This window comes from Drosophila miranda, chromosome 4 (assembly GCF_003369915.1).
Source record: "Drosophila miranda strain MSH22 chromosome 4, D.miranda_PacBio2.1, whole genome shotgun sequence".
NCBI classification, from domain to species: Eukaryota; Metazoa; Arthropoda; class Insecta; order Diptera; family Drosophilidae; genus Drosophila; species Drosophila miranda.
Window position 1 is genome coordinate 10,021,038 of NC_046677.1, and position 27,345 is coordinate 10,048,382.

The 27,345-nt window shown below is 44.2% G+C and overlaps 4 protein-coding genes across 4 annotated transcripts in view; 2 read left to right on the forward strand and 2 right to left on the reverse strand.

The window, feature by feature from the left end:
* The window catches only part of LOC108161358 (neurotrimin), a 59,028-nt gene extending 51,849 nt beyond the window's left edge, over positions 1-7,179 (forward strand). The window contains exons 8-10 of the mRNA XM_017295601.2: positions 3,858-4,000; positions 5,729-5,881; positions 5,965-7,179. Of these exons, the coding sequence (XP_017151090.1) occupies positions 3,858-4,000; positions 5,729-5,881; positions 5,965-6,152 (484 nt within the window). The 3' untranslated portion in view covers positions 6,153-7,179. The remainder of the gene's footprint in view (positions 1-3,857; positions 4,001-5,728; positions 5,882-5,964) is intronic.
* On the reverse strand, positions 1,323-3,521 carry LOC108161354 (neprilysin-4). Its single transcript, XM_017295597.2, has one exon. The coding sequence runs from the start codon at positions 3,405-3,407 to the stop codon at positions 1,377-1,379; it is 2,031 nt and encodes a 676-aa protein (XP_017151086.1). The 5' UTR covers positions 3,408-3,521; the 3' UTR covers positions 1,323-1,376.
* Positions 7,180-9,499: 2,320 nt separating the features above from the next.
* Positions 9,500-27,345, reverse strand: part of LOC108161351 (nucleolar protein dao-5) — a 72,193-nt gene continuing 54,347 nt past the window's right edge. Inside the window, exons 2-4 of the mRNA XM_017295592.2 lie at positions 24,443-24,516; positions 11,531-13,541; positions 9,500-11,464 (exon numbers count right to left, since the gene is read on the reverse strand). Coding sequence (XP_017151081.1) covers positions 9,653-11,464; positions 11,531-13,288 — 3,570 coding nt within the window. The 5' untranslated portion in view covers positions 13,289-13,541; positions 24,443-24,516 and the 3' untranslated portion in view covers positions 9,500-9,652. The remainder of the gene's footprint in view (positions 11,465-11,530; positions 13,542-24,442; positions 24,517-27,345) is intronic.
* Positions 17,962-20,327, forward strand: LOC108161356 (endothelin-converting enzyme 1). Its single transcript, XM_017295599.2, has one exon. It carries the CDS (start codon positions 18,228-18,230, stop codon positions 20,172-20,174), a length of 1,947 nt encoding a protein of 648 aa, XP_017151088.1. The 5' UTR covers positions 17,962-18,227; the 3' UTR covers positions 20,175-20,327.

Below are 27,345 nucleotides of genomic sequence, written 5' to 3' on the forward strand. Positions count from 1 at the left end.
GGCTCTGCGAAATCTCATTGAGGAGGACGACGATGATACGGATGGCCAATATATGACAGTGCTGCAGTTAGAGCGACGGACTGGAGCCCACTGGCAGAAGTTCATCGAGATACTCCTGGGACATCCCATCAGTCCACAGTTTCAAGTGCATGTCGAGAATTTCGGATACTTCAAGGGGCTGGTGCAGCTGATGGACGCAAAGGATCGCCGGGTGGTGGCCAGCTACATGATGACCCGCCTTATGCTCTACCTGTGGGACGAGACAATGGACAGCCAAGAGCCGATCGAGTGCGTCAAGGATGTGCGCCGCAACATGAATCTGGCCACGAACCTGCTCTACAAGGAGCGGTTCCTGGGCTCCGCGGGCCTTCTGCAAAGGTACAGCGAGTCCGTTTTCCAAATGTTTAACCAACTTCGTCTGCAGTTCCTGCGGCTCGTGAAGAGGAATCGCCTTCGGTTGGATCGATCGCAGCGGAGGATGATCACATGGAAAGTCCACAACTTTGTCCTGAATATCGGCAACATGCCGCCGAACAGTGACCACCGGACATTTGTCAGCCAGCATTATGCGAGCCTGGGTCTATCCTCTGCAGATCTGGACTACGGTCGGAGCCATCTGCAGCTGCTGGAGTTCCGGACACGTCAATGGATGGAACAGCTGAACCACTCCCCGCACAGGGTCCATGATTACTTCTACATTACCGACTCGGAATCGGGCATGAGCTCCAGCCCCTACTACATGATCCGCCAGAATGTCATCATCATTCCCTACGGATTCCTCCAGGAGCCGGTGTTCCATCCGGATAGCCACGATGTGTTCAAGTTCAGTTTGCTGGGCTTCATTCTTGCCCACGAACTGATGCACGCCTTCGATGGACAAGGAGTATTCTACGATGGTCAGGGGAATCTCAGTGAGATGGGCCAACAGATCGGGAATTCCCCGCGATTCGAGGCCGGTCTGGAGTGCATTAACCGCAACGAGACGCAGTACTTGAATGAGCGAGTGGCGGACATTGCCGGGATTCATCTCGCCTACGATGCGTACTTCGGGGCGATGTCCCAACAAAACAGGAGCCAGCCTGATTTTACTACCATGCCCCTGAAGCGGATCTTCTTCCTCAATCTGGCGCAGTTTTTCTGTGGGGATGGTGCCTCGACAAACTTCGTTGACCATGACCCGGATGCAGTGCGTCTGAAGCAGACCCTGACCAATTTTGCGGCCTTTAATGAAGCCTTCAATTGTCGGGAAGATCGCCAGGGACTGGGTTCCTCCTCAGAGAGATGCCAGCTCTGGTGAGGAGGTGCTTAAATAAAAAATTACATTATTCTTAGGCCTCATTTATTTGTTTTTTGTTTTTAAATCTAATCTAAGCCTGTCACCAGACCCTGCAACGCTGTTTGGCCTGCATTTTGGTCCGCTTCTCGCAGCCGAATTCCCGCGAGAACTCCTCGAAATTCGCCAGCGTTTGCATCACTCGCAGCTCGTCGATGGCATGCTCCAGGTGGGACTGCGCCTGGAGGCTGAGGGCCGGCATCTTGCCGCAGAAGAACTGCCCAAAGCTGATGAAGAAGAGCTGCCGCTGGCTGAACTGCGAGAGCAGGGGGTCGCGCGGCTCCCTGGGCTTTGCCTTCAGGCCGAAGAAGGTCTCGTAGACGAGACGCAAGGCCTCATAGTCGGCCAGCTTCTCGTTGAGGGACCTGGACCCGGTGGCCAGCTGCTGTTGCATGCAGCGCAGACCCTGGATGAAACGCTGATTGCCGGCAATCTCCTCGCTGGGTCCCATGATGTTGCCCATGCCGTCGTAGTCAATGCCCGAGGCATCGTAGCCGTGGATCAGCTCATGGGCCAGAGCAAAGCCCAGCACCGCGTGCCTCTGCAGCGAGCTCGTGTTGCGATGCCACACGGGCAGCTGCAGCAGGCCGTAGGGCATTAGCACCAGGTTCCTTGGCTTCACGTACAACGGCGAGGAGCTGCTGGCCAGCCAGGACTCCGTGAGGTAGCTGACATTCCCCAGATCTGTGGCTGTGGCCGAGAGCAGCTCGTGATTCTTCTCTACGCGCAGGCGCAGCAGCTTCAGCTGATTCGCATAGAAGTTGTGGCCGTTCAGCTCCATCTTCTGGTAGTACTCCTCCACGTAGCCGGAGTCGTTCATTTGGACAAAGCCCAGCTGGAGGCGCATGGCGCGTAGCTTCTCCTGCAGGACGTGCACTATGGGGGGCGCTAGCTGCAGGCGATTCTCCTCCAGGATGAGGGCGAACCTCCGCTTGAGCTGCTGGAACAGAGAGCCCACATCCTGCTCGGCCTCTGGATCGTACAGCCGCTGGCCAATCATCCAGCTGCTGGCCAAGGGCATGGCTCGCCTCATGCTGGACACACACTCGCCGCGCGAGATCTCCGCGGGACCCTGCTGCTTGAGGAATGCCAGCCACTTCAACATGATGTAGTTGCAGATGGTATCCGGGGGCTGGCGCTCCACCAACTCGTGCAGGGCCCTCATGTAGGGTATGTTCTGGATGATCAGCGTGGAGCGTACGTCTGGTTCGGTGTCCACGCGGATCTCCCTCATGAGCAACAGCCACTTGAGCTCCGGCAGATACTCCTCCAGATATCCCAACTGCATTTCCTTCGCCCCCTCGTCATCCTCCAGCTCCTGCAGGCGGTGCAGTCGACGCTCAAAGTCATCCACCTGGCGGGCCAAGGCATTCGCCACGCGCTTCGTCTGGCCAATGTCGAGGAGCAGCTCGATCATGGCTCCCTCGCCCATGGGCAGGGTCTCCACCAGACTCGGTTTATCCAGGTAAATGGAGTAGACGCTCGAGTCGTCCCAGCGCGGCAGGACCTGCTCTTTGAGCAGCACTCCATTCAGGCCATGGAGTCGCAGTCTGCCGATGGTCGTGAGCCAATGGAACTTCTCGCGTCGCCAGCTGCGACTCAACAGCGGCCAGTGGGTGCCATTCCCCGGTGACAGGAGCTGCAGATACTTCTTGAGGTTGTAGGGCTTCAGGCGCTTGCAGGAGCGATAGTAGAGACGCAGCTTGTCGTGGATGGGGGGCTCTTCCTCCATGGTGCTCTCGTTGGAGCGTCGCAGTGCCATCTCCAGCTGGCGATTCAGATTGTGATCGAGCACGCTCAGAGTATCGCTGGGCAGGAGCTGTTCCTGCTCCCGTTCGCGGTCCTTTTCGCGCTCCCTGTGGTTCGAGGGCTGCTCCTGCTGCAGCTGCCAGTTGCCGCAGGCATACTGATAGAAGTTCTCGCACGGACGCGCCGTGGTGTCCATGTAGCTCTGCAGCTGGGTGGCCAGCAGCTGGCGGATGGTCTGCGGCGGACGGGTCTGGCGGCAGCTGGTGGGGGTGGTGCGCCAGGCCAACGAGAAGAGCAGCCAAACGATCAGAGTAAGCTTCAGCATGGTGGACAAATTGCAACTGGGCTGGAGATTGTAGTCTCCCCAAGAGAATGCCAAGACCTGCTCTAGAGTCAGCCGCTGCGCCTGTCAGTCTTCATCGCAACAATGGCACAGTGGTTTCAGCAGATGTTCGACGATCCACTGAACCAATCACAGCATTTTCTGGCCATTCCGGCAGCTCTTTAACCCACTGTCCCTCGAGTGCCGGGTCGCATTCTGATTAGATTTAAGTGAAACAGACCCCGGGGACTTATCAGTTTCACCTTGGCCTTGATTCCTGATTGCCTCTCATTTGTGTGGTGTGTGTGGTCTCTGAGGCTGGAGCTGAGGCTGTAATATTATTGCGAATCGGCAGCGCAATTGCTGTCATTGAACTTGCCCAAAACACGACGCTTAACCCGCGTAACTTTCCCGCTTATGAATTTTGTTGTTGTTTGGTTCTATCTCTTGCAGAACCGAAACGATTCCGGGCCATCCATCGTACAAGGCGACCATGCGGCTGACGATCACCAATGTCCAGGGCAGCGACTACGGCAACTATAAGTGTGTCGCCAAAAATCCTCGTGGCGACATGGACGGCAACATAAAGCTGTACAGTAAGTATCGGGGGGACTGGGACTGGGACTGGGACTCCCCGTAATATGTGTTATTTATACTTTCTAATATTGGTGCCATGCCACACCATACCATCCCGAAGCGCAACATAAATTACAAGAGGCGCCTCCTCCTGACCCATACAGGAGTGAGGGAAATTCAAAACTGCATCAGTTTGTGGCTTTAATTATGGCGGTAGTGCTCGGTGCCTACTGCCAGAGACTGACCATCATTTATGTGTCTGCGTGGAAACATTTCTGTCAAGGAAGGCTGTTGTTGCAGGGCGTTGTCCCCCATTCATGGATAATAAATGAAGAGAATTTGAACATTAAATCGAATGGGGGGACACTACGAGCTGTTCAGATTTGTAATAGTAATTCTACTTTGGGAATGGCAAAAAAGGCAAAGAGAATTTGAGATACATAATGGGAATGGCAGGTAGCATTTTCGGTTTATGATTTTTGGGGGATTATATTTGTCATTAGACGTATGTTAGTTTATTAGTTACGAGCAGTTTGTGGTCCTAAAAATCACTTTAATATCTACATTCAAGACCTACCTTTCCAGTCCACCGATTTGTGATTTTCCCACTCATATTGGCGACCCCCATAACATATCCTTTATCAATTGATTGCCTTACAGTTCGTTAGCACATTACAAGCGAGGGAGCAATGCTCAAAAGCAGAAACAGAAACGGAACCCATTTGGCAATTAAAGTCCCTTTTGGGCCAATAAAGTGTCAATAATCTGTCAATTTGCCAAATCACTCCCCAGTTACGGCAGTTACGATGTTTTTTTTGGGTTTCTTTGTTTTTTTTTGGAGGGCCATTAAAGTCCCGACTTCAATTTCGTGCAGAAAAGTTCATAAAACAATATAAAATATCGCTGGTGCGTTGGCATCCATAAAAGGACAACTTAATTTAAATATACAATACGTATACGGATATATATAGCGGGCTATGTGTTCTTTTTTATGCCGCTGTCACAACAAAGGAGGGGTGGCAAAGTATAGTTCGGAAGTGGGTGTCGTTCTACCAATTAAAGGTAACAATGGGCCCCACAAACCGAGAGCCGAGCTACGAGTGGCAGGTCGACTGCTGATAATAATGGGGGCGGGAAAGTGCCAACAATGAGAACAATGAACCTGTGACAATTTTATTAAGTGGTTGGTCAGAAGCAGCAGAGAAGATCTCCCTGTGTGTCAGGAGTAGTTTTGGGGGCATCCCCGGCAACCCCGTGCCAGTGCCAAGGCGGAGGCCAAACGCCGGGCCCCATAAATTTCCCCAACAAATTGTCGTCAATAATGCCAAAGGAGGAGCACCGCCAGACCAGGGACCAGCCAACCGAGAAAAAAAGAAAGGGAAGCAAAAGAAAAGAATAAGTAGCTCTCCCCCTCTCTCTCTCTCTCTGTCTCTCTTTGGAGGCAAAAGAAAGGCAAGAAATTGAAAACGAAAGGAGAGCTAGAGTCTGAATTTACGATGCCTGAAAAGTGAGGAAAATTCCGGCGGGAAAAAGGGAAAAGCGCAGTTAAGATATTGACTCGCAGAATGGGGCATAAGGGGGTCTGGCCTGTGTCTGGCCATTAAATGAAGTTGGAAGCGTTGTTTATGATGGCATCCGATTGAGAGAACAGGACCACTCTTATTGTACTGTCTACTCATTGATTACACTCGAAAAAAGTGAGTGCCCCTCGTATTCAAATCGATTCGTTCGATTCGTTCCCATTGCAGTGTCGAGTCCACCCACCACACAGCCCCCGCCCACAACCACAACACTGCGGCGCACGACAACCACAGCGATGGCAAACACTTTGGATGGCTACAACACACCACTGAACGGCATCGGAGGAGGACCCACGAATTCGGTGATTGTGATTGACAAATGTAAGTACTGCGAATGCACTCATTGTTTAACCGCCAATTGACTTCCTTTCTCCGTGTTTTGACTTTTTGTTTGCCGTTTTTAGTGGGCATCAAATATCAGTCGAATCTGAATGAGATTGGCAAGTCCGAGCAGAAGCTGACGGGCAACAATCCCAAGGGCTATGACTGGTCCAAGGGCAAGGGCAGCGCCAGTCGTCTCCATCGACCCCTTCTGATCTGCTGGCTCCTGACACTCCTCTCCCTGCTGCTGGCCACGCACTCGCACGGTTAGAGCTCTATTGCATAGAAAATATATCCCTATATTATATATAAAGTGCCATTAAAAAACAAAACAAGCCATCACAAAATGCAATGAGCAACAAAACAGACACAGGACACGCCACAGGACACACCACAGAACACACCAAGCCCGTAAAAGCAAAAAATTATGAAACACCAACAAAATATGAACTTAATTAAGCAAATTGCCAAACGCAAAGCCCATTCAAGCTTTTGGTTAGCATTGTTTGCCTTTTCCACCCGCTTCGAAGCTCCATAAATATTTGATTCGATTTTCGGCCCAGCCAACAAAAAAGATGAACACGTAGCCTAGCATTTTTAAAACGACAACAAAAAATGTTTTGGCCAAACAAAAGGCAGTAAATTAATCAACAAAAAGGTGCGTTCCAACACTCCGACTAGGGTTTTACACTCCAAAAGAGGATTCATTTAATTGTTTCATTTTATTTGGGTATAATTCTCCTATCTCTTAGGTGTCTATAGCATAGCTTTCTCTTGGAAAAAATTAGTGATAAATCAACCATACACTCTAAATCTTAACTAATTTCCAACCGTTTAAGAAATGTAAAAGCACTTAAAGATGGACCCGATTTGATTCAATTTTAGTTATATTATTTGGGTATAATTTATCATTTCCTTTCTATAGATTTAAATCTAATTTTTGAGAATAAAGTAAATTATTAAAAAAATTGGCGACAAGCATTTTCAGGCAGTAAATTAATGAATTTTTAATTATATTATTTTGGTATATTTTTCTCATTCTTTTTGTCGTTTCTTTAATATAGATCAAAAACCAATTTATCAGAATTTTAAAGTAAAATTTTATGAAATTGTGGACAACCCGTTTCAGGCAGTAAATTAATAAATTTTGTGCCAATTCAAGCATGGAGTTCTATTAATTTTATTTACTTATTATATTATTTTTTGTGGTTCTACCAATTTATCATCATTTTTAAAGTAAATAATTATAAAATTCAATGATATTGTTCAGGCAGTAAATTAAATAATTTTTTACCAATATGGAATTCATTTAAATTTAATTATATTATTTGGTTATCATTTTTTTTTTAATTGTTGTGTTTCTACAAGGATGACGTCAAACCAATTTATGAGAATTTTTTAAGTAAATAATTATAATTCTAACCTAGTCGGAGGTTATATGTACGCTCCAAAAATACATTAAATCTTTAATCACATCTAACAGATTAAGTAACATTCAATAATGACTAATTATAGCTTCGTTGCCAGACCTAAATTTGATTGTAATTTTCTTTATTTTTTAAAACTATTTCCCCTTAAATTGGACATGGTTTTTGTGAGGGTATTTGCACAATGTTAATGAATAAACAATTCTTGTGGACAGATATTTTCTCGAAAAAAAGAGATAAAAGCCAAAACACACACAGACACAGTACGAAAGCAGGTTAGTTAGTTGAAACATAAATTAATTTAAATAAACAATTCCGAAAAAAAACTTACATTTCAAATGTTGCCAACTTGTTTCAAAAAAGAAAAACCAAGAAGATAAACAAAAGCACACACGATAAACACACTGTATATAAAAAACAACACAAGGCAAATGCAATTGTAAATTATGTACTCGTTATAAGCTATACAAATGATGGCTCATTTGTAATAAATACAACATGAACATTAAGCAATTTATAATAATACAGGATACTCAGAGCCCAAAGAGAGGGCGAGAGCGAGAGAGAGGGAAGCGCAATGGCGGCACTAATCAAAAACCAATTAAAGAATATACATAAAATCAGAATAGAGGATACTAGAGGATAAATGATAGAAGGATACTCCCCGGATAGAGCAGAGCAAAACAATTGGAAGTTGGTTGGCGAATTCGTGTATGAAATGAAGCATATTTATATAGCCATTTAAGCCCGGACCTAAAGCCCAGATGCCAGAATACGGAAAGAAGTAAAACTATGTTCTAAACTATACATATACAGACATGAATATACATTTAAATACCATATATCATAGGCTTTAGTTTGTGTTTCTTAGCCATAAGAGTGATAATGTACATTTTATGATATTATGGTTCCCCAAGATCCTCACCCTAAGGAAGAGAAACTGCGAGAGAGAACACAAATAAAATATCTATTTGGGATTGCTTCATATAAACATGTTTTTTTTTTCAAACTATTATTTGTCTTTACATTCAATAGCAAATATCAGAATGCACTGGTCAGAGCATCGCATAAATGCTAAGCATCGTTTTATTCCGGATTTATATTTGATTTCGTGTTTGCGCAGCACTTTGGGCACGTGAAATTGTTATTGAACCGGAGGCGGTTCCTTTTCCATTTCTCTTCATTGCAGCGGCAACTGGAACTGCCACTGCCACTGCACAAACATTGTTGCCATGGCAGAAATCCTTTTCAGCTGCTTACGTGATGCCTGGCCTGGCCTGGCCTGTCCTGCCTTTTCCTCGTGTGCTACGTGGCGTATGTGCAATGCAAACAAATAGACAGTCTTGGATTGGACATCTCTTGAGGCAGCAAGAGGCTGATGCATCAGTTAAACATTTTTAAGCTGCCACAAAAGGCTTCTTTGGTTTTTAAAGGTAATCCAAGGGCTTTTGAATGATTGCTGAACGTGGAGTTGACCTCTTTTCCTCAAATCAACTACCATTCGACCTATGTACTCTTATTTTCTCATATTCAGGAACAACCAAGGCACAGTTACAGCCATCTGGAATGCGAGAATCATCAAACCTCTGACGGAACTATCGTTCCCCTTCGGATATTGTTCTCATTTATGTCATTTATGATATTTTTGATATTTTATTTTGGATCACAAATACGGCATTCCACGTCCAGAATACGAAATAGAGGACGGATAAATTCGAAAGAAATAGATTAAAATTTGAATAAAGAAGAACTGAGTAAAGTAATTATTTTGCTACATAATATAACCTTAACGACACGTCTCTAAGACAAAACTCATGCCAAATTTTACTCAAAATTTAACAAGTTTTTTCATCTGCTGCTCTTAATTTTGCACTAGCCGAAACTTTAAATTATGTTTTTAAAATATTTTGTTTTGCGTCTAATCTAATTTCAATATTCTTGCACGGGCGGGATGACACTTCTACATGTATTTTACACGAATTCTACTTATGTCTAGAGCCAACAAGTGGTGCATGCATTTCGGCTGAATAATATAAATTGCCATCATTTATCGCATGCGACTTTCATGTTTGCCTTTGTAATTTTGGAGATTTTTTAAGTTAATAAATCAATTCTGAGACATTTATTTAATGTCTCATCAAATTCTCGCCCAAAGAATATTCCCAAATTATTGGTTGTCTACTACACTAACTCTTTTTGTTGTAACTTTTTCTTTTAAAGTTTATTATATAAAAAATGCAATATTTGTAACATTAAATGTTGTTGCTTACAAAACTAATTTGTAGGTAAATGCTTAATCTAAAGACATATTACAATTGTAGAGGGCATTATGTCCCATATTTTCTTAGACCTCCACTGAGCGACGATCGAGCAGAGTGTCCAAGATCTTATCCATATGCTCGCTGCAGTTTGCCAAACAAACATCGGCATATTCGCTGAGGAAATACATGAAGCTCTCCAGCTGTTCCATGGAGCAGGTGCGGAAGCCGTTGTCGCGCCCAATGTTGTCGATGGCTCGGATAATGGCGCGCAGCTTCTGGACATATTCGGGGGTGTTGCGGCAGTGCTCCAGCGAGTCATCGGCCAGATTCGAGGGCTTTGAATAGCTGCGAATCCTCTGTTCGACGTTCTTTAGCTTCGTTTGCTGCTGCTTGAGTACCTGCATCATCTGTGGCATGGACATGGCCGGTGAACGGACCACAGGGGCTGCCTTGGCGAACAGTTCGTCGAGTGGCACTGCCTCATAGTCCAGGGAGAACATATCCGGAGAGAAAGAGAGCCTTCCACTGCCACTGTTGTTGCTGAAGCTGTCCGATTCGAATTCCGTTTGGTCCAGGTCGCTCGTTTTGATGTTGTTGTTGTTGGCATTGCTGCCGACATTCGGCCAGGCGTACTTGCTGCGTCCCTCCAGTCCATTGCTGGCTCCCGTCTGCAGACCCACGAGCATGCTGTAGCTGCTCTCGATGGAGTACTTTTGGGTGGTGGGCCAGAACTCGGGCACGCAGCTGAACTCCAGATGATCCACGCCAAAGCGCAGCTCCGCCTGGTCGTTCAGCTCCGCTTCCAAGAACTCAAACAGCCGCTCCACCTTCTCGCCGGACATCAGTTTGCCGCTGAAGGGCACTGCCAGGTCACCGCTGGCGAACCAGTAATGGGAGCATCCCTTCACGCTGGGCGGACGCTCGGGCAGCGATTGTTTGGCCTCCAGGCTGCCGCCTCTCGTAAACTTGTGCGCATCGATGCCAAAGGCCATGTCCCTCGTCTCCCAGCTCTTCTGCGTGAAGATCTCGTATAGCAGACCCAGACGATCGGGTGAATTGTGGAAGATCTCTAGGGAGACGGTAAAATCTCCAGCGGATATCCAGAACATCGACTGCGGCTTGGGTGCCGGCATCTCGTCCGAGGAGTTCATCTCCATTGTCGGTGCATTCGCAAAGAACTCCCGCTCGCTGCAGGGCGTTCGAGGAGAGCTGGGCGTGGCATCCAGATCCAGGGGATGATCCTCTCGGATCACCTGCATGGCCAAGGAGCTGCGTCGCGGTCTGTTGTCCTGTGCCGGCGTCAAAATCGGACTGAAGAGCTGCTGTTGAGCCGGGCTCACGGCATGTCGTCCTTTTACGGGTGTGGAGAATCCCGAGGGCTTGCCACCCGACGTTCCCATGGAGGAACGTCTCAAGGGACTGCTACTATCGGTGGCATCGTTCGAGCACGTCTCAAAGCCCTGATCGATGAAGCTGTCCCCCCTAATGGTCTGGTTCAGGGACTGTCTGGGCGTCTGTGCCGGCGACTGATCGCTGTCCGCATTCGGTGAAGGCGACGACATCACCGTCAGGGTGTAAGCGGACTTGATCTTTCGCGGGGAGTTCACCTGCCGCATCAGGGACTTGTCCAGCTCGATGTAGCTCTGTTCGGGCATGGCGATATTCGAGGGGATCTTCTTTTTGGTGGGCACTGCCATTGCTGGCTTGTAATCCGAATCCGAGTCCGTGGAGGTAATGGCATTGGCAGTGGCCTCCACAATGGAGTTTTCCTTTTTCCACGTCAGAGTACGGCGCATTTTCTTCTTGCGGGGTGGACGCTGCGGCTTGGCAAAGTCAAAGTCGGTCGTTTGCATGTTTTCCTTTTGCATTTCGGGCTGGGATTCATCGCTAGTAATCTTTTGGGGGTGAGAATAATCGTAAGTGGATGCTCGAGAAAGGATTTTCTGGCTGTAAAGACTTACCTTTGGTAGTGTAGACAACCCGGATTCACTTTCCTCGGCCTCCGATTGCTTGCGGCTGGAAGAACTGCTCGACATGGCGCATGTGGACTGCGTTTGACTCAAACTTGGACGTGGGGCAGGCACTGGCGGTGCCTGGCGCTTCACCTTGCGTGGCGTCACTGTGGGCGTGTCTTTTGTGTCCACTTCCTTTTCCTCCGACTGGCTGGACTCTTTTACTTTATTCTCCATTTCCAACTTGGCTATGGCCTCTTCGAGGAGCCTCTCCACTGCTGATCTCTGGCTCACTTCGCCCATGGATGTGGCCGTCTGCTCTTGTGGCGCCTGCTCTGAGATCTCTCCATCTTCCAGGGCAATCTCAATGGTCTGCTCGCTGTTGGACACGCAGGTGATGTCGAATTGTACACCATTCTCGGCACTTAGCCAACTGTAGAAGAGGCTCTCCAGCGGCTCGTTCTGAAAAAACATATGGTGGTCGGTGCCGGTTCGTTCCTGACGGGTTCGTCGGATCTTCTTGGGCGGGGCAAAGGCCTCGATGGGCAGAACACTGCGAATGGAGGCGAGATTCCGCTTCTGGGACCCCTCTCTGCCGTGACTCTCGCTCTGACGCTCTAGGCAACGTCTTGGCCGGGGCTGTGGGGCCCGTCTCTCGGGGCTGGGCTTCAGGATCACCGTCAGCGTGCTCACGTGGAAATGGGAGGTGCAAGTCGCTGTCTTTTCCTCCACAGGTGGACTACTTTCCTTCGGGGGACTTGAGGTCGTGGATAGTCCTGCCGGTCGCGGTGGCGAAGCCGGCCCTAGAATGCACTTGGCCTCGAGTTCTTGAGCCAACAACTTGACACTCGCCTGCTGTTCGGCGACCACTTCGCCGCGGGCCATCTGCTTCTTGACCTTTGCCTTGAGATCCGCCGCATGGGCCGTGAATTTCGGATGCTTTGCTGCCATATCGCCAACGAACTGGTTGAACAGCAACGCCTTATCCCGGACACTCAGCTCACGGAATACCTCCTCGGCCACCAGGCAGGGGCCCTGCCGTGACTCAAATCTCGACTGCGGCTGGGGCTTGGCCTCGGGCGAGAATTCATTGTGCAGCTGAACATATTGTGGCTCTTCGCCGCGTCGCATCACCTGGCTAATCTTCGAGTTGAAAAGCTGTGCCATTTCCTTCACTTTCATGGGCAATTTCCCAGCTGACTTGCTGGCGCCTGCCCTGCCGGATGACTGCGGCGTCTCTGGCTGTTGCTGTTCGTACTTCTGCTTGAGTTCGCTAATCTTTACCTTGCCGGCATCCACCTTGGGCTTGGGCGGACTGACGACCATCTCTGGCTGCTGTCCCGCCAGCTTGGCTATGACACTGGCCACCTTCCCGGAGCAGGCCACCTGTTTGGCCGCCTCTGCGGACTTGGTGGGTGTGACGGGCACCTCTTCGTCAAAGTATTTCATGAGATTCTCTATGCTGGACAGATCCAAGTCCGTGACCTGGACCCTGGACTTGCTGGGCGTGGCGTACGAGTTCTGATGCTCCAGGGCGCTCAGGAAACGATCATCATCCAGTGAGGAGATCTCAAAGAGCTCCTCTCGTGTCATGGTGGCTCTGAGCAGGCCACAGGCATCACTGCTGTGGCGACTAGAGCGACGCCTTCCCTCTATCTCTGCATTCAATTGGAGGAGTTCGCTCAGATCCTCGCTGTTCATGGCCGCTGTGTCCATCATCAGCTCGTGGTGCGGCTTCTGGTTGGGTGTGGAATTGCTTAGAACCATCTTGGATATCGTTCTTCACTTCGTGCGGTGTTCACGTTAGACGTTCCAGTTTGTAACTGTGATGCTTGTGTGATTGTACAGCAGTTTTATAGTAATGGCAGGTAGCTTTGGGGTTGCAAAATATTTATGATAGTCCGCTAATCCGCACTGATCATCAATCAGGTAAACTCCTGAAGCAGCTGCTTTTAAAATGGGGTTTTTCTTTTAATTGGTTTCGCGAACCTTCCAGGAAAGATTGTCGCCTCCAAGTGACCTGCGAATATGCTCAACAGGTAATCAATTTTAATAAGTTTATGATTGTCTTCATCGGGAAAACACTGAACACTCTACAACAAGATTATGGTACAAGAAAGGTAATTTTGACTTGGAAAAATCTAGATTTCTACACGAGAAAGAGAGAGGATAGTAAAGAGATCAAAAAGAAGACTTGGAAAAATTTATTTCTAGATAAATCTGAAAGTAAAGTTAAACCAGAAAAGTGCCACAGAAACCTCGAAAATGTTCTTAAATTTCAACAGCAATTAAAATCTCATGAAGGAGCAACTCATGAACTGCTCTCCCAGTCTCTGGAAAATTCTTTGGCCAGAAAATACGAGTACTAACAAGACCCCAGCGGATTGCAGTCGGTCCCACAATAAAAATCACACATATGTATGGAACATTTTGTGCAACTTGTCGTTTGGTTTGAGCTCTGCTCTCCTCTGCTCCGCTCTGGAATGGTGAAACTTTTGTGTGCCATTTGCCACCTTATGCAAATCACAGCCAAAAAGCAATGAAGTCCAAAGTGAAACCAACGATTTGAGCGGGGGGAGTAGAGTAGGGGTGAAACCTCAGGTGCCAAATCTCGTTTTCCCAATGATGATGAGTCCTGAATGAAACGAAATCTCTCTCTCGTTATTGTCGGGGACAGGAGCGTGCCCCTTTAAATAGACAGATTTCAATTTGCTAATAGCCACGTGGCATATTTTCCACGCAAGGCACTCTCGTTTCTATTTCTTTGCGATTCGGTCTAGACAAAAAATTTCAAAAGTAAAAGGTTTTTCCACCATTTGGCTCCCTCTCTCTACACTTTTTTTCTTTGTGTGTTTGTTTGCTCTCTCGCAGAACTGTGCTTTCAATAACTTTAATATCGTTTGTACGGCGGAAATTGAATTGAATTACTCCGCAAGTAACTCGAGAGCGAAATGCAATGGGAAAAACCTCTCGCTTGAGCGGGAGTTTTTCCTCGACTCTGTTTCTCGGCTCTCGCTGGAAAGTGAGACGAGTCGTCTGCCGCACGGCGGTGGCAGTGGAAGTGAACCACAGATATTTTTAATGCTCGCCTTCACTCAGAGAAAGGCAGCAGAAAAGAAGTACTTGGCCAGAAGTATGGCTCAGACGAAGCGTAAGTGTATATTTTTGCACCAAAAAACCAACACTGGGGGAAAAATCATGACGAAGGATAGGAGCTTAACAAATATAACAAATAAAATGACTTTAAAATCCTTCAATCTGCATTTCCAATTATTATCCACAAAAGCCAGAGATGGGTATTTTTACGGAGATAAAGAAGATATTTACGAGTGTTCATTTGGTATTTTTTTTTAATTTAAAACGAATACAAAATATTAACTTAAAAATATACGAGCACTAGCTACTCCGAGCTTCGGCTCTGCGGTTAAATAGTTGCTGTTTATTTACATAAATTCGTTTAAATAATATTAATATTTTCGGATAATATACAATTTCTCTACGTAACAATGGCCCGAATTTCAAGCCCTATTTCTTGTGGATTTTTCAACTTTTGTAAGGATTTTTGGAGTAAGTATCTACTTCTTTATACGGTAAGTAAAGCAAAGAAACTTACTTTCTAGCAGTCTTTTCCTATCTTTCAGATATATACATATCTACTCATAGTCGAACCTCTCCATACACACACATACACATGCGTCTGTCTGTCTGCCTTGCACTTGTAGTACAAGTATATTCCCTCTCGAAGTCCTGTGAGGCGTAATTGAAATATGAAATTGGTGATTCAACAAGGCGCTGTGGACGCATCCTTGCTAGTGGTTCTGGGTCCTTGGAGCGCAGTGAGGCGAGCAAAGCTGCCAGCCTGCTGCCTGCGTGCCTGCCTGCCTGTCCGACAAAAGAGGAGCTGCTGCGGAAGTGTTGGGTTCCCATTGAACCGTTAACGACTCCGCATTCTTCATGGCCTTTCTCCCTCTCCTTCGCTCTTTCTCTCTTTTGGGTAGGACCAGGACCCATGCTTGGGATGCAGAGATTAATTTTTCGCTCGCTTGTTAATAAATTAATAAATTAAATTGCATATTTTCTCTTTGGCGGTATGCCTTTTTCCTAGGTACATATACGATACGATGATATCATGAGAGTTATGTGCCCGAAAAAAAGTGAAAATTTTAATATAAATAATTTTCGCTCGATTTTCTCTTTGATACAAACAACATTCTGCGCTGCTCTCTCCTTTCGCCTGTCACTCTCTCTGTGTCGCTTTTGTGCCTTGAAAACTATTTCCAATCATTTTGCATAAATTTTGTGTGACTTTCGCTTCTCGGAAAATGGAAAATGCAAATTTTTCACCTGTTTAAAGAGTCTCACCACATTAATTAATATATATTATATGACATTTTTACTGAGCTACTAATAGATTTATAGGAGAGTGGCAACCCACCCCAACCAATCCATTCTTTCTTTTTTTTCTGTTTGCTAAACTGCAATTAATTAAAATGGAATCAATTAAAATCAAATGAAGGATTGCAGTTTAATGATTAGGAACCGTTGAAGTATGAATAATGAATAAATGATGCCATGAAAAACGAGAAAATTTTTAATATTTAAATAGATTTTTGGAATGAGATTAAAAATTAAATAAACGCAAAGAGGTGCTTTACTTAAATACATTTATGATTGTTCAATTTATCCTTGAAAATGTACAAAAAACCTTATTTAAGAGCACGTTTAAAGTGCTTTATTTTCTTTCCTTTTAATAAATTTAAGATTTATTTATTATTTAGGAGCACTTAAGGAACTTAAAATGTAATTAAAAACATTGTTGGGTTTTTTCCCAAGAAAAGTCGAAGAAAAAAGTAATTTTCATAGATTCAAGCATTCTTAAAATCCCCAAAATGATTGCCAAAGAAGAGAAACAATCTCCAAGCGCGCTTTGACTTGTTGTAGTATTTTTCCTACAGAAATCTCAATCTGCATGGACAAGCCTCCATCAAGTCCATCAAGTCCAAAGCACTATCTTTATGCATAAATGTAGATGTACTTGTACCACTAATATATGTAGCTCTGGTTCTCTGACCTCTTGACGGCGATCGCCTCTCGTGCTGTAGGTTAATCGTTATTGTTCGCCGCAATCATGAATTGCAGCTCAAATTGCGTCATACGTTAATTCAAAATGATTATCAGGTTCCGATTTCCGAGCTCCAATCATAATTAATAACTAAAACACTAAGTGTAACAATTAATATAGCCAGTAGAGAATGCGAGTGTCATTAATCATGCACTGAGAGGAAAAAAAACTATAAAATATAAAAAGTAAAATATTTCTAAAGATACTAAAGATTAAATGTCAATAAAATTAAAAAAAAAAATATATATGAAATCAAATAAAAATTAAATATATAAAAAAAAAAATTAAATAGAAAACAATTAAATTAAGTATAATTTAGTTATAAATATAGATAATTAAATGGAAGAGGACAAAAAAAACTATCAAATATTTTTAACGAACAATAAATAAAATGTCAATAAAACTAAAAAAAAATGTAAAAAAAAATAAAAATTTAATAAATAATAAATAAATTAAATCTAGATTATTGAATGAGTGTACCAAAAAAAAATAAATAAAAACAGGAACAATTCATAAAAAAATATAAATTAAATGTCAAAAAAGTTTACAAAGAAGAAAAAAAATATATATATATATATTTCAAATATAAATTAAATAAATGAAAAAACAAAAAAGTAAAATGCATATAATATAGGTATAAATCTGGAATTACGAACGGAACGTAGTCCTTTAGTGTTGTTAATTCCATAAGATGGTCCTCCATCTGGGGTACATTTTAAAGATTATATGTGGATTATATTAAATCGAATTTTGATCAAAATGAGATCATCCTTTCCCAAACCTTTCAAACCTTTGCCAGAGAAATAGTGGGGCTTCCTTTCGCTGTACAAATTTCCCTGAACATACATTATTCCATAAAAAGGACACAAACGAAGTGTGGTTCAGATGTTTTGAAATATTTTGAATGCAACTCCCAACTGAATGGGAGATAAATCTCTCCATAAATCTCTTCTTGTTTCCAAGAGAGAATAAAATTCTAGTCCAAAACATCTTTCAATTTATTTTTAGAGTGTATTCCAATAGATAAGAATTCCAAAAGAAAAGACGTATTTAAAACGTTTTGAGCTTATCAGCTAACCAAGCGAAAAAAAGAGCCGAGCTGCAAGAATCTCACACACACACGGTCACACGAAGCCACACACCGACACAATCGGCCGGACTGTGGATTGAGGAATACTTTAAGAGTGATTTTACGAGTATTGTATGGGTTTTATATTTCGTTTGGAGCCGACCGATCCGATCCGACCCGACCACACAGTGGAGAATGGAAATGCGAAATGCGAGGAGAATGAACATAAAATCGGAACCGCGTGAAACGAGTTTTTAGTTGATTCTTAGCAAGCGGCAAACGCGCAACAGATCGTGCAGAGAACCCGAATCCCAAAAACAACAAAAAACGATCGCGTGAAATTGTGAAATAAATTTTTGGCTATATAATTTCTGACATGATTGCGATTAAAAATCCACAAAGTGAACAAATCAAAAGGCCTATAGTCATTGCAAAAAGGAACAAATAACCCCCCTAAAAAACGGGAAACTAATTAGAAAGTGAATAAATTTTAACAAAATTTTGAAGCCAAGGAAATGGCGTGTGGTCTGAGGATTATATCTCTGCTGCTGCTGTCGATTTCCATCGATGCATTGCCCACATATCATCTCAATCAGAGCTGCCCGTACCAAAGCCAATGCGATCCTTCGATCAATTGGCAGCACATCCGCCGACTGGAGAGCTATGTGCGCAGAGATGTGGATCCCTGTGTGGATTTCTATGCCTATGCCTGTGGCAATTGGCGGCGCATCCATGGTGAAGGAGGCACCGCCACAACCATAAGTGAGGCACAAATCAACCAGCGATTTGAGGACTTGTTCCTGCGCCTCCTGCAAGATCCCCTGGCTCAGGAACATGGATACCCCATGCAACAGAAGCTGTTGACCCACTATCAAAGCTGCACGGCTTTGACGAGCTCCAATTTGAGGCGGTATCTGCAGCTATTGCCTCCTCTACCCGCTCTGAATGCCTCCCACTGGATGGAGCTGGTCTCCATCCTGGGACGCTATGGATATCACGATCACTTTGTGCAGATCGAAGTGCGGCATCACAACATCAGCCAGCACATGATCTTCATACAGCCGCACAATCACAATCAGAATCTGGATCTCACGCGGGAAATCTACGACGCTCTGCCACAACATGGGATTGGATTTACTCAGCTCAAGGAAATGTTTTCCGTACTGGAATCTCATCTCAACAGGCTGGCAAAGCCCAACATTACGGATGATAGTTTTCACAACTTAACGCTGGAGCAGATTCGCAGGAGGGTCCCAGAATTGGATTGGCTAGGCGCCCTGAAGCGACAGTTGAATCGTTCATCGGTGAACGCGGATCACTCGTTCCAGGTGGACGAGCTATCGGCCATCAGGCAGGTGATATTGTACCTCAATCGGCAGGACAGACGGCTGCTGAATCTGTACAGTCTGGCGAGATTCCTCAGCCATCTGCTGCAGCTGCCACACAATCCATTGGAGAGCCTGTCATCCGCTTTGGTGTCATCGAAATCCCTGTCCATCGCCTGCATACGTCACATGCGTAGGACACTCTATCTGCCCATGATTTATGCCTACGAAAGGGTGTACTACGCACAGCAGCGACCATCCGACGAACGTGTCATCCACAGTGTCTTCACAGAGCTCAAGGATCAACTAGTGCAGACGCTCGATCAGAATCACTTCAATCTAAACCGAGGACTGGTGAAGGCGCTGCAGACAAAGGTCCTGGGCATGCGATTGAATGTGGGAAATGTCCCCCGAAATGTCACGGAGGATTTCTTCTGGGCCACCGACAGAAACTGGAAGGTGGGCCACGACTTCCACGAGAATCATTTGAACAGCCTGCTCTACTACTATTCGCTGACGGCCGAGCTGGAGGGCAATCCCGACGCCACAGAGAAGGCTATATGGTATAGCTTCAACAACCACTCGCCCGATCTCACGGACAACATCGATGCCACGCCGTACTTTTACTGTCTGGGCAACATCATCATTATACCTTACTCGTATGCCCAGCTGCCGTTCTACCACTCCGAGTTGTGGCCAGCAATGCTCTATGGGGATCTGGCCAACACTTTGGGCCACGAAATGCTGCACGCCTTCGACACGGATCTGGTGGACTACGATGTGCAGGGCAACATGAGGGACTACAGCGAGCAGCTCCAGCAGCAGCCGCTCTATGTGGAGGCCGTCAAGTGCCTGAACGACAGCTCTGTGGTGCTGAACGAACGCACTTCCGATGTCAGTGGCTCCCGCCTGGCATTCCGCACCTACATGAAGGATACCCAGAGCTGGCAGTCGAACGGCAGATACTATTTCCTGCAGTTCTCGCATTTCTTTTGCGGCGACGAGGGCGACAGATACCACGACATGGGCAGCACGCGCCTCAACTACGCCCTGAGTCAAATGCCAGAGTTTGCCGAGTACTTTCATTGTGCCAGGGGCACGCCCATGAATTCTGCCAAGCAGTGCCATTTTTGGTAGCCAATCTATAGTATATATCGATTAGTATCTTTTTAGCATTAAGTCTAGTGTTAAGCCGGTGTATAGCTTTAATTAGTTGCCCCCCTCAATGCCCTCAACACCCTCTCAAGTATTGTGAATAAATTTCCTTATTTAGGAACCTTTAACTTTACCTTTTTCGTTGTGTGTTCTCTGTCTCTGTTTCGGTTTTGGTTTCTATTTTGGATTTTGGTATGCGGCACGCATATGTCGAGCAAATTCCATGGCAGGAACGTTGCAGGAGCGTCGCAGACAAGTTAATTTTCAATTACGTGGCACAACGTGAGACACATCCCAAAGGGAGGTGCTGAAAGGTAAGGATATATCTATGGATTACGAGATGCACCGTGTGAAAGTAATCCGAACAGTGGATCATGCTCTATGATTTTGTTGGAGGAAAGAGAGGGATATCTATGGACTAAGATTATCTGTGATTTTCAGGATACAAAATTATACAAAAATTCCGATTAGAGAATACTCTTCCTTCACAAAATAAATTAAATAAAATATATAAAAATACTGCCATGAGGAATGGCGAAATTTGTATTTTGTCTCTACAAATTATCGGATTTAGATATGATTTCTAGTAGATCGTGCCCCAAAATATATAATTTATATATATACATACATATATATTAAATATATCGTTGTAGTTGTGGAAATCCTAAAAAATGCATGTGAAAATTCTCCATTATGTATGATTTTTGGAAATGATTAGGATTAAAATCTAATTACCAAAAATATAATATAAATAAATATATTTAAAAGAAATGAAATATTTATAAATTTATAAAAAATCAGATAATATAAAATCTAAAAAATATTAGAAAACACAGACAAAACGTAGGAAAAACACGTTGATTTTAAAGGTATTTTAGTATGCGAAAAGTGTTCCCCATGAAATATGATAGACAGATCTTTGTATTTGTTACAGAAAATTGAATGTTCAAGCTCTTATAGTACCAACAAATACATTCATTCATAAATAAAGACTCCACTGTTGATTATACACTTCAGAAATCAGAAGTCGAACAGTATACACTTCAAAGTTTCCAAATTTAATTAGTATACTTTCTGTAGTTCCCATATATCCCCATTTTCTTCATACCAAACCTCGCAACAAATCTAAAACAACAACCTCCTATCCCATCCCAAGTACGAAAACTGCAGAAACGGCACAAAGATTTGTTTCGTCATGCACTAAAATCCAGAAACCGGGCAGTGCTCTGCAGAGCACAGCAACAGCTAAACACACAGATACTACTTGCTCACGCACACATAAGTATGTGTGTGTGTGTGCATGTGTACGCTCTGTATCTATGTGCGTATTTCCCGGCATGTTTTTTTTATGTATTTGCTAATTAACACGCTTCCTGCCGCACAACAGAGCACAGCAGTCGTAGTCGTAGTCGAAGTCGAAGCCGAAGCCAACGCAGTTGCTGAATGCCGAAGCCAAAGCCAACACGGTAACCAGGGGGGGGGGAAAGATGTCGTACGTACCGTTGGCTTTCACTTGGCAACTTGTTGAAGGTCGTTGCGCATATTACTCATACGAAGCGTGGCGTGGCTTAGCGGCATTGGGATCGAAACGGTATGCCTCCACCTGGCAACCGCATTAATAGACCATTAACATGGCCCGGGAATACGCGGCACGTGAGTAAAATGACAAAACCCGACCCCTCTGGATGGGCTAGTCAACCCCAGAAACGTGGATCCAATACCACAGACCCAGACCCAGACGAGTGGCTGTCTAGCTGTCGTAGGTTTTTGCTGATGAAGGGAAAAGGTGGATGCTTTGAAAGGCAAGAAATGTATCAACGTCTATGTCTAGTTATTCTAGACTAAAGTTCAGCTTAAGTTTGATCCTATTTGCTCTGTTGTAACTACGCTAATCATATGTTTTAGTGGATTGCCTGAATATTTATGGAGTTTCAAATGATAGCCAAGAATCAGGGATATGCAAAGGAGTACAAGAAGATCGTTTAAGATATTCCCCAGAAAAAACGCCTAGATTATGTTCAACTGATCGTAAATTTGAATGATTTCCCATCACCTAAACACAGTAGAGGTGTTCTTTAATAGTATATACCCTTATAGATCTCTTAGAAATATAGGTTTCTGATGGGTTCATTATTCCCTGAACATTCTATTAAGTTCATTTCTATTGACGCCTAATCAAAGCAATCTAAAACCGATCTATCAAATAAGTATAGCCACTTGGAATGAGTCAAGAAACTCTTAGCATTGTACTATCGATACTACGATTATTCATTAGATTTAGTTCGTTAGTTCCTGAATATTATCTCAAGTGCACTTCAATTGATTAGAAACCAGAGTACGAGTATTCGTAGTTTTACGAATTCTATAAACCATAGCTAGCTGGCACTTGTAATGAGTATTTCCCAAGTAATTCAGAGAGAGAGGGAGAGAGAACACTTGACTTAATGCGAATGTCTAGCAGTGTCTGGGGTTTGTCGGGCTGCCGACCCGGGGACCCAGGGGCTGAATTATGCTGAGTCGCGCGATTTGCTTGGGTCCCCTCCAACTTCGCGCCGGATCAGAGCGACTGAGACGCGCGACGACGCGTGGCTTATCAGCGGAGGGCTTGGACGCTTCATTCATTCATGTAAGTCAAATTGGTTGTTGGGTTTTTGCGGTTTATAATTAAGTTTAATTTTAAACCGCTTCGCCCAGCGGAATTTGCACACTTTCGAGTGACGCAATCCACAATGAGAATTGTATCAGAAAAATGCGGCAGAACTGGTACTCGGGCAACTGTTTGTTCTGTTCCGCACTGTACGTTGGTGGGAATTGATGTCACATGTCACGTGTGACCCATGGGTTCACTCGTGTGCGCTCTCTCTCTCCCTCTCTCTCTGTCTCGGTTGCCGGCCGGATTTGTGTGTCTGTATGAATGTCTCACACGTGTTGCATGATTGCCGGCCGCACATTGACTGACTGTTGGGGCAATTCTTAGTGGGGGAATGATGAAATTGCAATCCATTGGACCGTCACTCGTTTCATAAGATTATGATTATGCTACAGAGTGGGAGAGGGTTTCTCTACGTCTTATATTTATCCAATTTTATTTTCTGTTTTTCTGTGTAATTATGCCAAAGAGTTGGACTTGTTGCTCTTATGCCTGATACTTTTCGACTTTTAATTGCTGTTTCTGTTTGTTTATTCCACCCGAAATTCCATGATAACCTGTGCCCATACCTAATCGACCCACAAAAAAAGAGGAGACACAGAGAGGGGGCGGGTGGGGTTCGCTGCGTTCATTTCAAAACAAAATGCGCATAATGCCGGTGGGTGCCTCTCCCTCCAGTAAAAAGCCAAATCTCTGCGGCTCCGAATCTCACGTTCTAGTGTCACTGACAGAAAGCGCTGGTCCGGTGGTCCGTCCGTCCGGTGTCCGGTGTCTGGTGTCCGCCCTAACCGCCGTCTGGTGTCTGATTTCTGATGTCCGATGTCCCGAATGTTTGACAGTGTGTCCATCTGTCCGTACGACAGTCTAGTTAGCCCGCAAAAACCCCAAGCCGCATGTGTTTATTATATAACACTCTCTCTGTATTCGTATCTCCCACTCTCTCTCTCTCTCTCTCTCTCTCCCACTCTATCGCTCGCTCTCTGACAGAGCATTTTTTCAGCGACCACAATGTTTGTAAATGCTTTTTCAACATTCGGTGGGATTTTCGGGGATTGGTTTGTCTGCCAGCCATTTGTTGTTGTTGACGTTGTTGCTGTTGCTGTTGTTGTTTCCTCCATGTCCCACTGTTTGTTTGACTAACTATGGAGTTGTGTCCTATCGGTGGGACTGATTTTTGTCGTATTCTGCGTTGCCACTGCTGTTGTTAGCATCATTGTTATGCCTTTCAAACAAGACAGACTGAGGGACAGAGACAGACAGACACACGTGCTGATTTTCACACGGAAAGAACAGTCCTTTCATGGGTGTATTTTTTAAATCAGTAATTGGAGAACAGGAGTAGAAGCAGAGTCCATAAAATATCTCTTCTTGGGCTTAACTTTAATTATTTTAATAATTTATTTTATATTCGAATATAATATATTCATAAAATATATTAATTGTTTGTTAAATAAAGAACATTAACTAAAAGTGGAAGATCAGAGTATAAAAGGTAGACCGATTGGGACTATTAGATCATAGTATACAAATTACACTGATTGAAAGTCTAAGAGCATAAAATGAAGTACAGATAAAAGAAATAATCACAAAGCGCACTTACCTTAGTTATCTAAATACATATACATTTATGTACATTAAAAACACTAATAAAACAGAGCTATTATATGGCAATATCTGAAATGGAAACAAAAAAAATTTAATAAATGTCTTTAAGAATGTTTGTAAATACATATCTAATACATTCTTAATTAAAAATCTGTAAAATCCAAGAATTTCAACAATTTTACAGAACCTTAATGGATTAATCTAAATAAATTGTATTCAATAAATTGAATGATGATGATTTTTTCATGTTTAATGCCCTCCAATTCTGGGAATGAAGTATATGTATAAATATAAATATGTTTACAATTATTGGTTCATTAATTTAAGCCATCAATTTTTACAGAATTAATTGTTAGCCTTTATAGTAGATACATATATACCCAGATAAAGCTTATGATGTTTTCATCTCCCTTGCGAGGTTCCAAATCAATCAGGAACTGTATGCAATCTTCATTGAATTCATTGCCAGCAGCAACGGGGAATAAACGTCGTTTGAAAGTGCATCAATCATCAAATAAAAGCAGAATATAAAACCATCAAACCAATGCCAGAGATTTGTCCACACTGTGGTGGCACAGGCAGGAAGAGGGGGAACAAACAAACCATCAAATGGGAGACCAAAACGAGGGAATCCAAACACATTTTCCAATGCCGACAAAATATTGCGGCGCCCGAAAGTATGCAATCATTTATTGAAATTTTGAGCGTTCTTTTTGCGTGCGCGTGTGTGTGTGTATGCGGTTGAGTCGCGTTACTCTCTTTATCTCTCTGTTGACGAGTGTGTGGAAGAGTGTGGGTATATCTGTATGCACTAGTGAGAGCAATTAACTAACAGACAAGCCGTTAGGCAAAGCAATTTTGACGAGACACAGTTCCTGGACATACATATACATATGTAGCAAAGGCAGATGGGGATAGAGAAAGCCTTACATATTTCGACCACTTGATTAATATTCCAACTGTAATTATGCCTTTCCCAATACGTATGAGTGTATCTGTGTGCATTGATTGCAAGATATGAGCAAACATCAATGCACAACGCACACAAAACACACAAAAAGATACAGTATCTGCGTAACAGCGACATTTTCCAATATCGAAACGTGCTTGAGAGGCTGCCCCTTCCGCTCCCACCCCCCCAAAAGATGTCCTACCATTTTAATTGCCGCCCAAAAAGGCGGCTTCCAGATTTTATTTTTTCCCCCCGTTTTTCCTCGTTTGCATATTTACGCGCCACAATTTTAATTAGTTTTACCCCGCGCCTGCCATCGCCGCTTAAAAATTGAAAGAAGGAAGCCGACAGCATGAGAAAAAGTCACGAAAGGGCCGACTACTATGACGCCGACGATGACATCACAGATGACTTTAAAGTTATGGTTTAAAGACGCAGCGAGAGAGAGCAAGTGATGGACGGGGTCGTCTATTTGAGTACAAATATGTACAAAAAACAAAAAAATATAATATTGTATTTCATATTTCGAATGAGTGATACCCACGCTACGAAGAATGTTGACAAAAAAACAGGGGATTAAAAATCGAGAAATTCATGATAAGTCACAGAATTTCGTTTGAAAAACGTTTTTGGAAAAATATACAATAAATAAATAATTTGTATTTTATTACACAATATCCTCTGGACTGGACTACTGTGGGTACCGTATTACCTCTCCTTATTCTCCATAATATAATTATCGGATAGGGAGTTAAAGTATTCCCCTTATCTAAAAATTTAGCAAATAAAATCCACATAACCTTTTAACTCTGGAAACCACAGCTTGTTCTCTACTTTTTCCAACCTCCAGATGATCCCCCAATCCCAGAATGATCCCCATCTCTAAAGCCCCCTCAACAAAGCCATAATAAGAGTTGTACCTTCTTAATTTTATTACCTACCTCTCTCCAAACACGATACACTCCTAAGTACCACTCGCACCCTGTATAAAAACATGTACTAATACTCGGAAAAAGACAGCGGAGAACAGTGGAGATACAAAAAAACACACACAAACATATCAGTGATGGCCGCCGATGCCGCTCTCTCATGTTGGCAAACATATGAAACGGCAAAGTCGTCAGGCTTGATTATTGTCAAACAGCAAGCGAAGAAAGACGTGGGACAGTTGTCGAGAACATCAACAAGAAGATCCGCTAAGGCTACGGCAAGTCGAAATCAAATAGCAAAATGCTGATAATAAATAAAACGACACTGTCAATACTCTAAGAATTCAACTCCTACTTACGCCAGAGAGCCAAATGGCAGCCCAGAGATTTGAAGTTTAAGGAGCGGTGTATACCCCACACCAGTTGTAAGGTATACCAGAGGCGGCAGCAGCAGGAGCAGACACATCCGACGGTCGCAGGGGCACTTCGACTGGCTCGTAAAGTCAAACGATGTGAGGACTCGGCACAAACACTACACCCACACACCCTGCACACCCTGCACACCCCGCACAATTGTGACCTGTCAGTAACACAGGCATTTGGCAGGACTTTCAGACTGAGAATCCTACGGAGAGTATTCCCTGCCCTGCCAGGCGGCTATCTTACAACATTTTATCGCCAAAGCTCCTCTCACTGTGGCTTTTATTTGTCAAACAAAGTATTTTTATTGGCTTTTTTAGGGAAGCGAAGCTCTCTGCCCCACAGCGCCGACATGGGATGCATGGGATGAGTGGTGTGGGGTCGATGTGTTGTCTGCTAAATACTCGACACTTGGTATGTGATTGAAATAATGCCTTGGCGATAATCCTTGTCTTATTAAACCGTCCTGGCAACACACATGCCACTCCCAGATTTGGGTCTGGCAGGTGGATATATGTATAATATACTAAACATCGCCTGTGACCCTTAATAAAATTAAAATCACTTGCTGTTGACACTATGACAGCCATTTGATTT

Bases quoted from the DNA above. Each gene is read 5' to 3' on its own strand.
- LOC108161354 (XM_017295597.2), bottom strand. From the start codon at position 3,407: ATGCTGAAGCTTACTCTGATCGTTTGGCTGCTCTTCTCGTTGGCCTGG.
- LOC108161356 (XM_017295599.2), top strand. From the start codon at position 18,228: ATGGCGTGTGGTCTGAGGATTATATCTCTGCTGCTGCTGTCGATTTCC.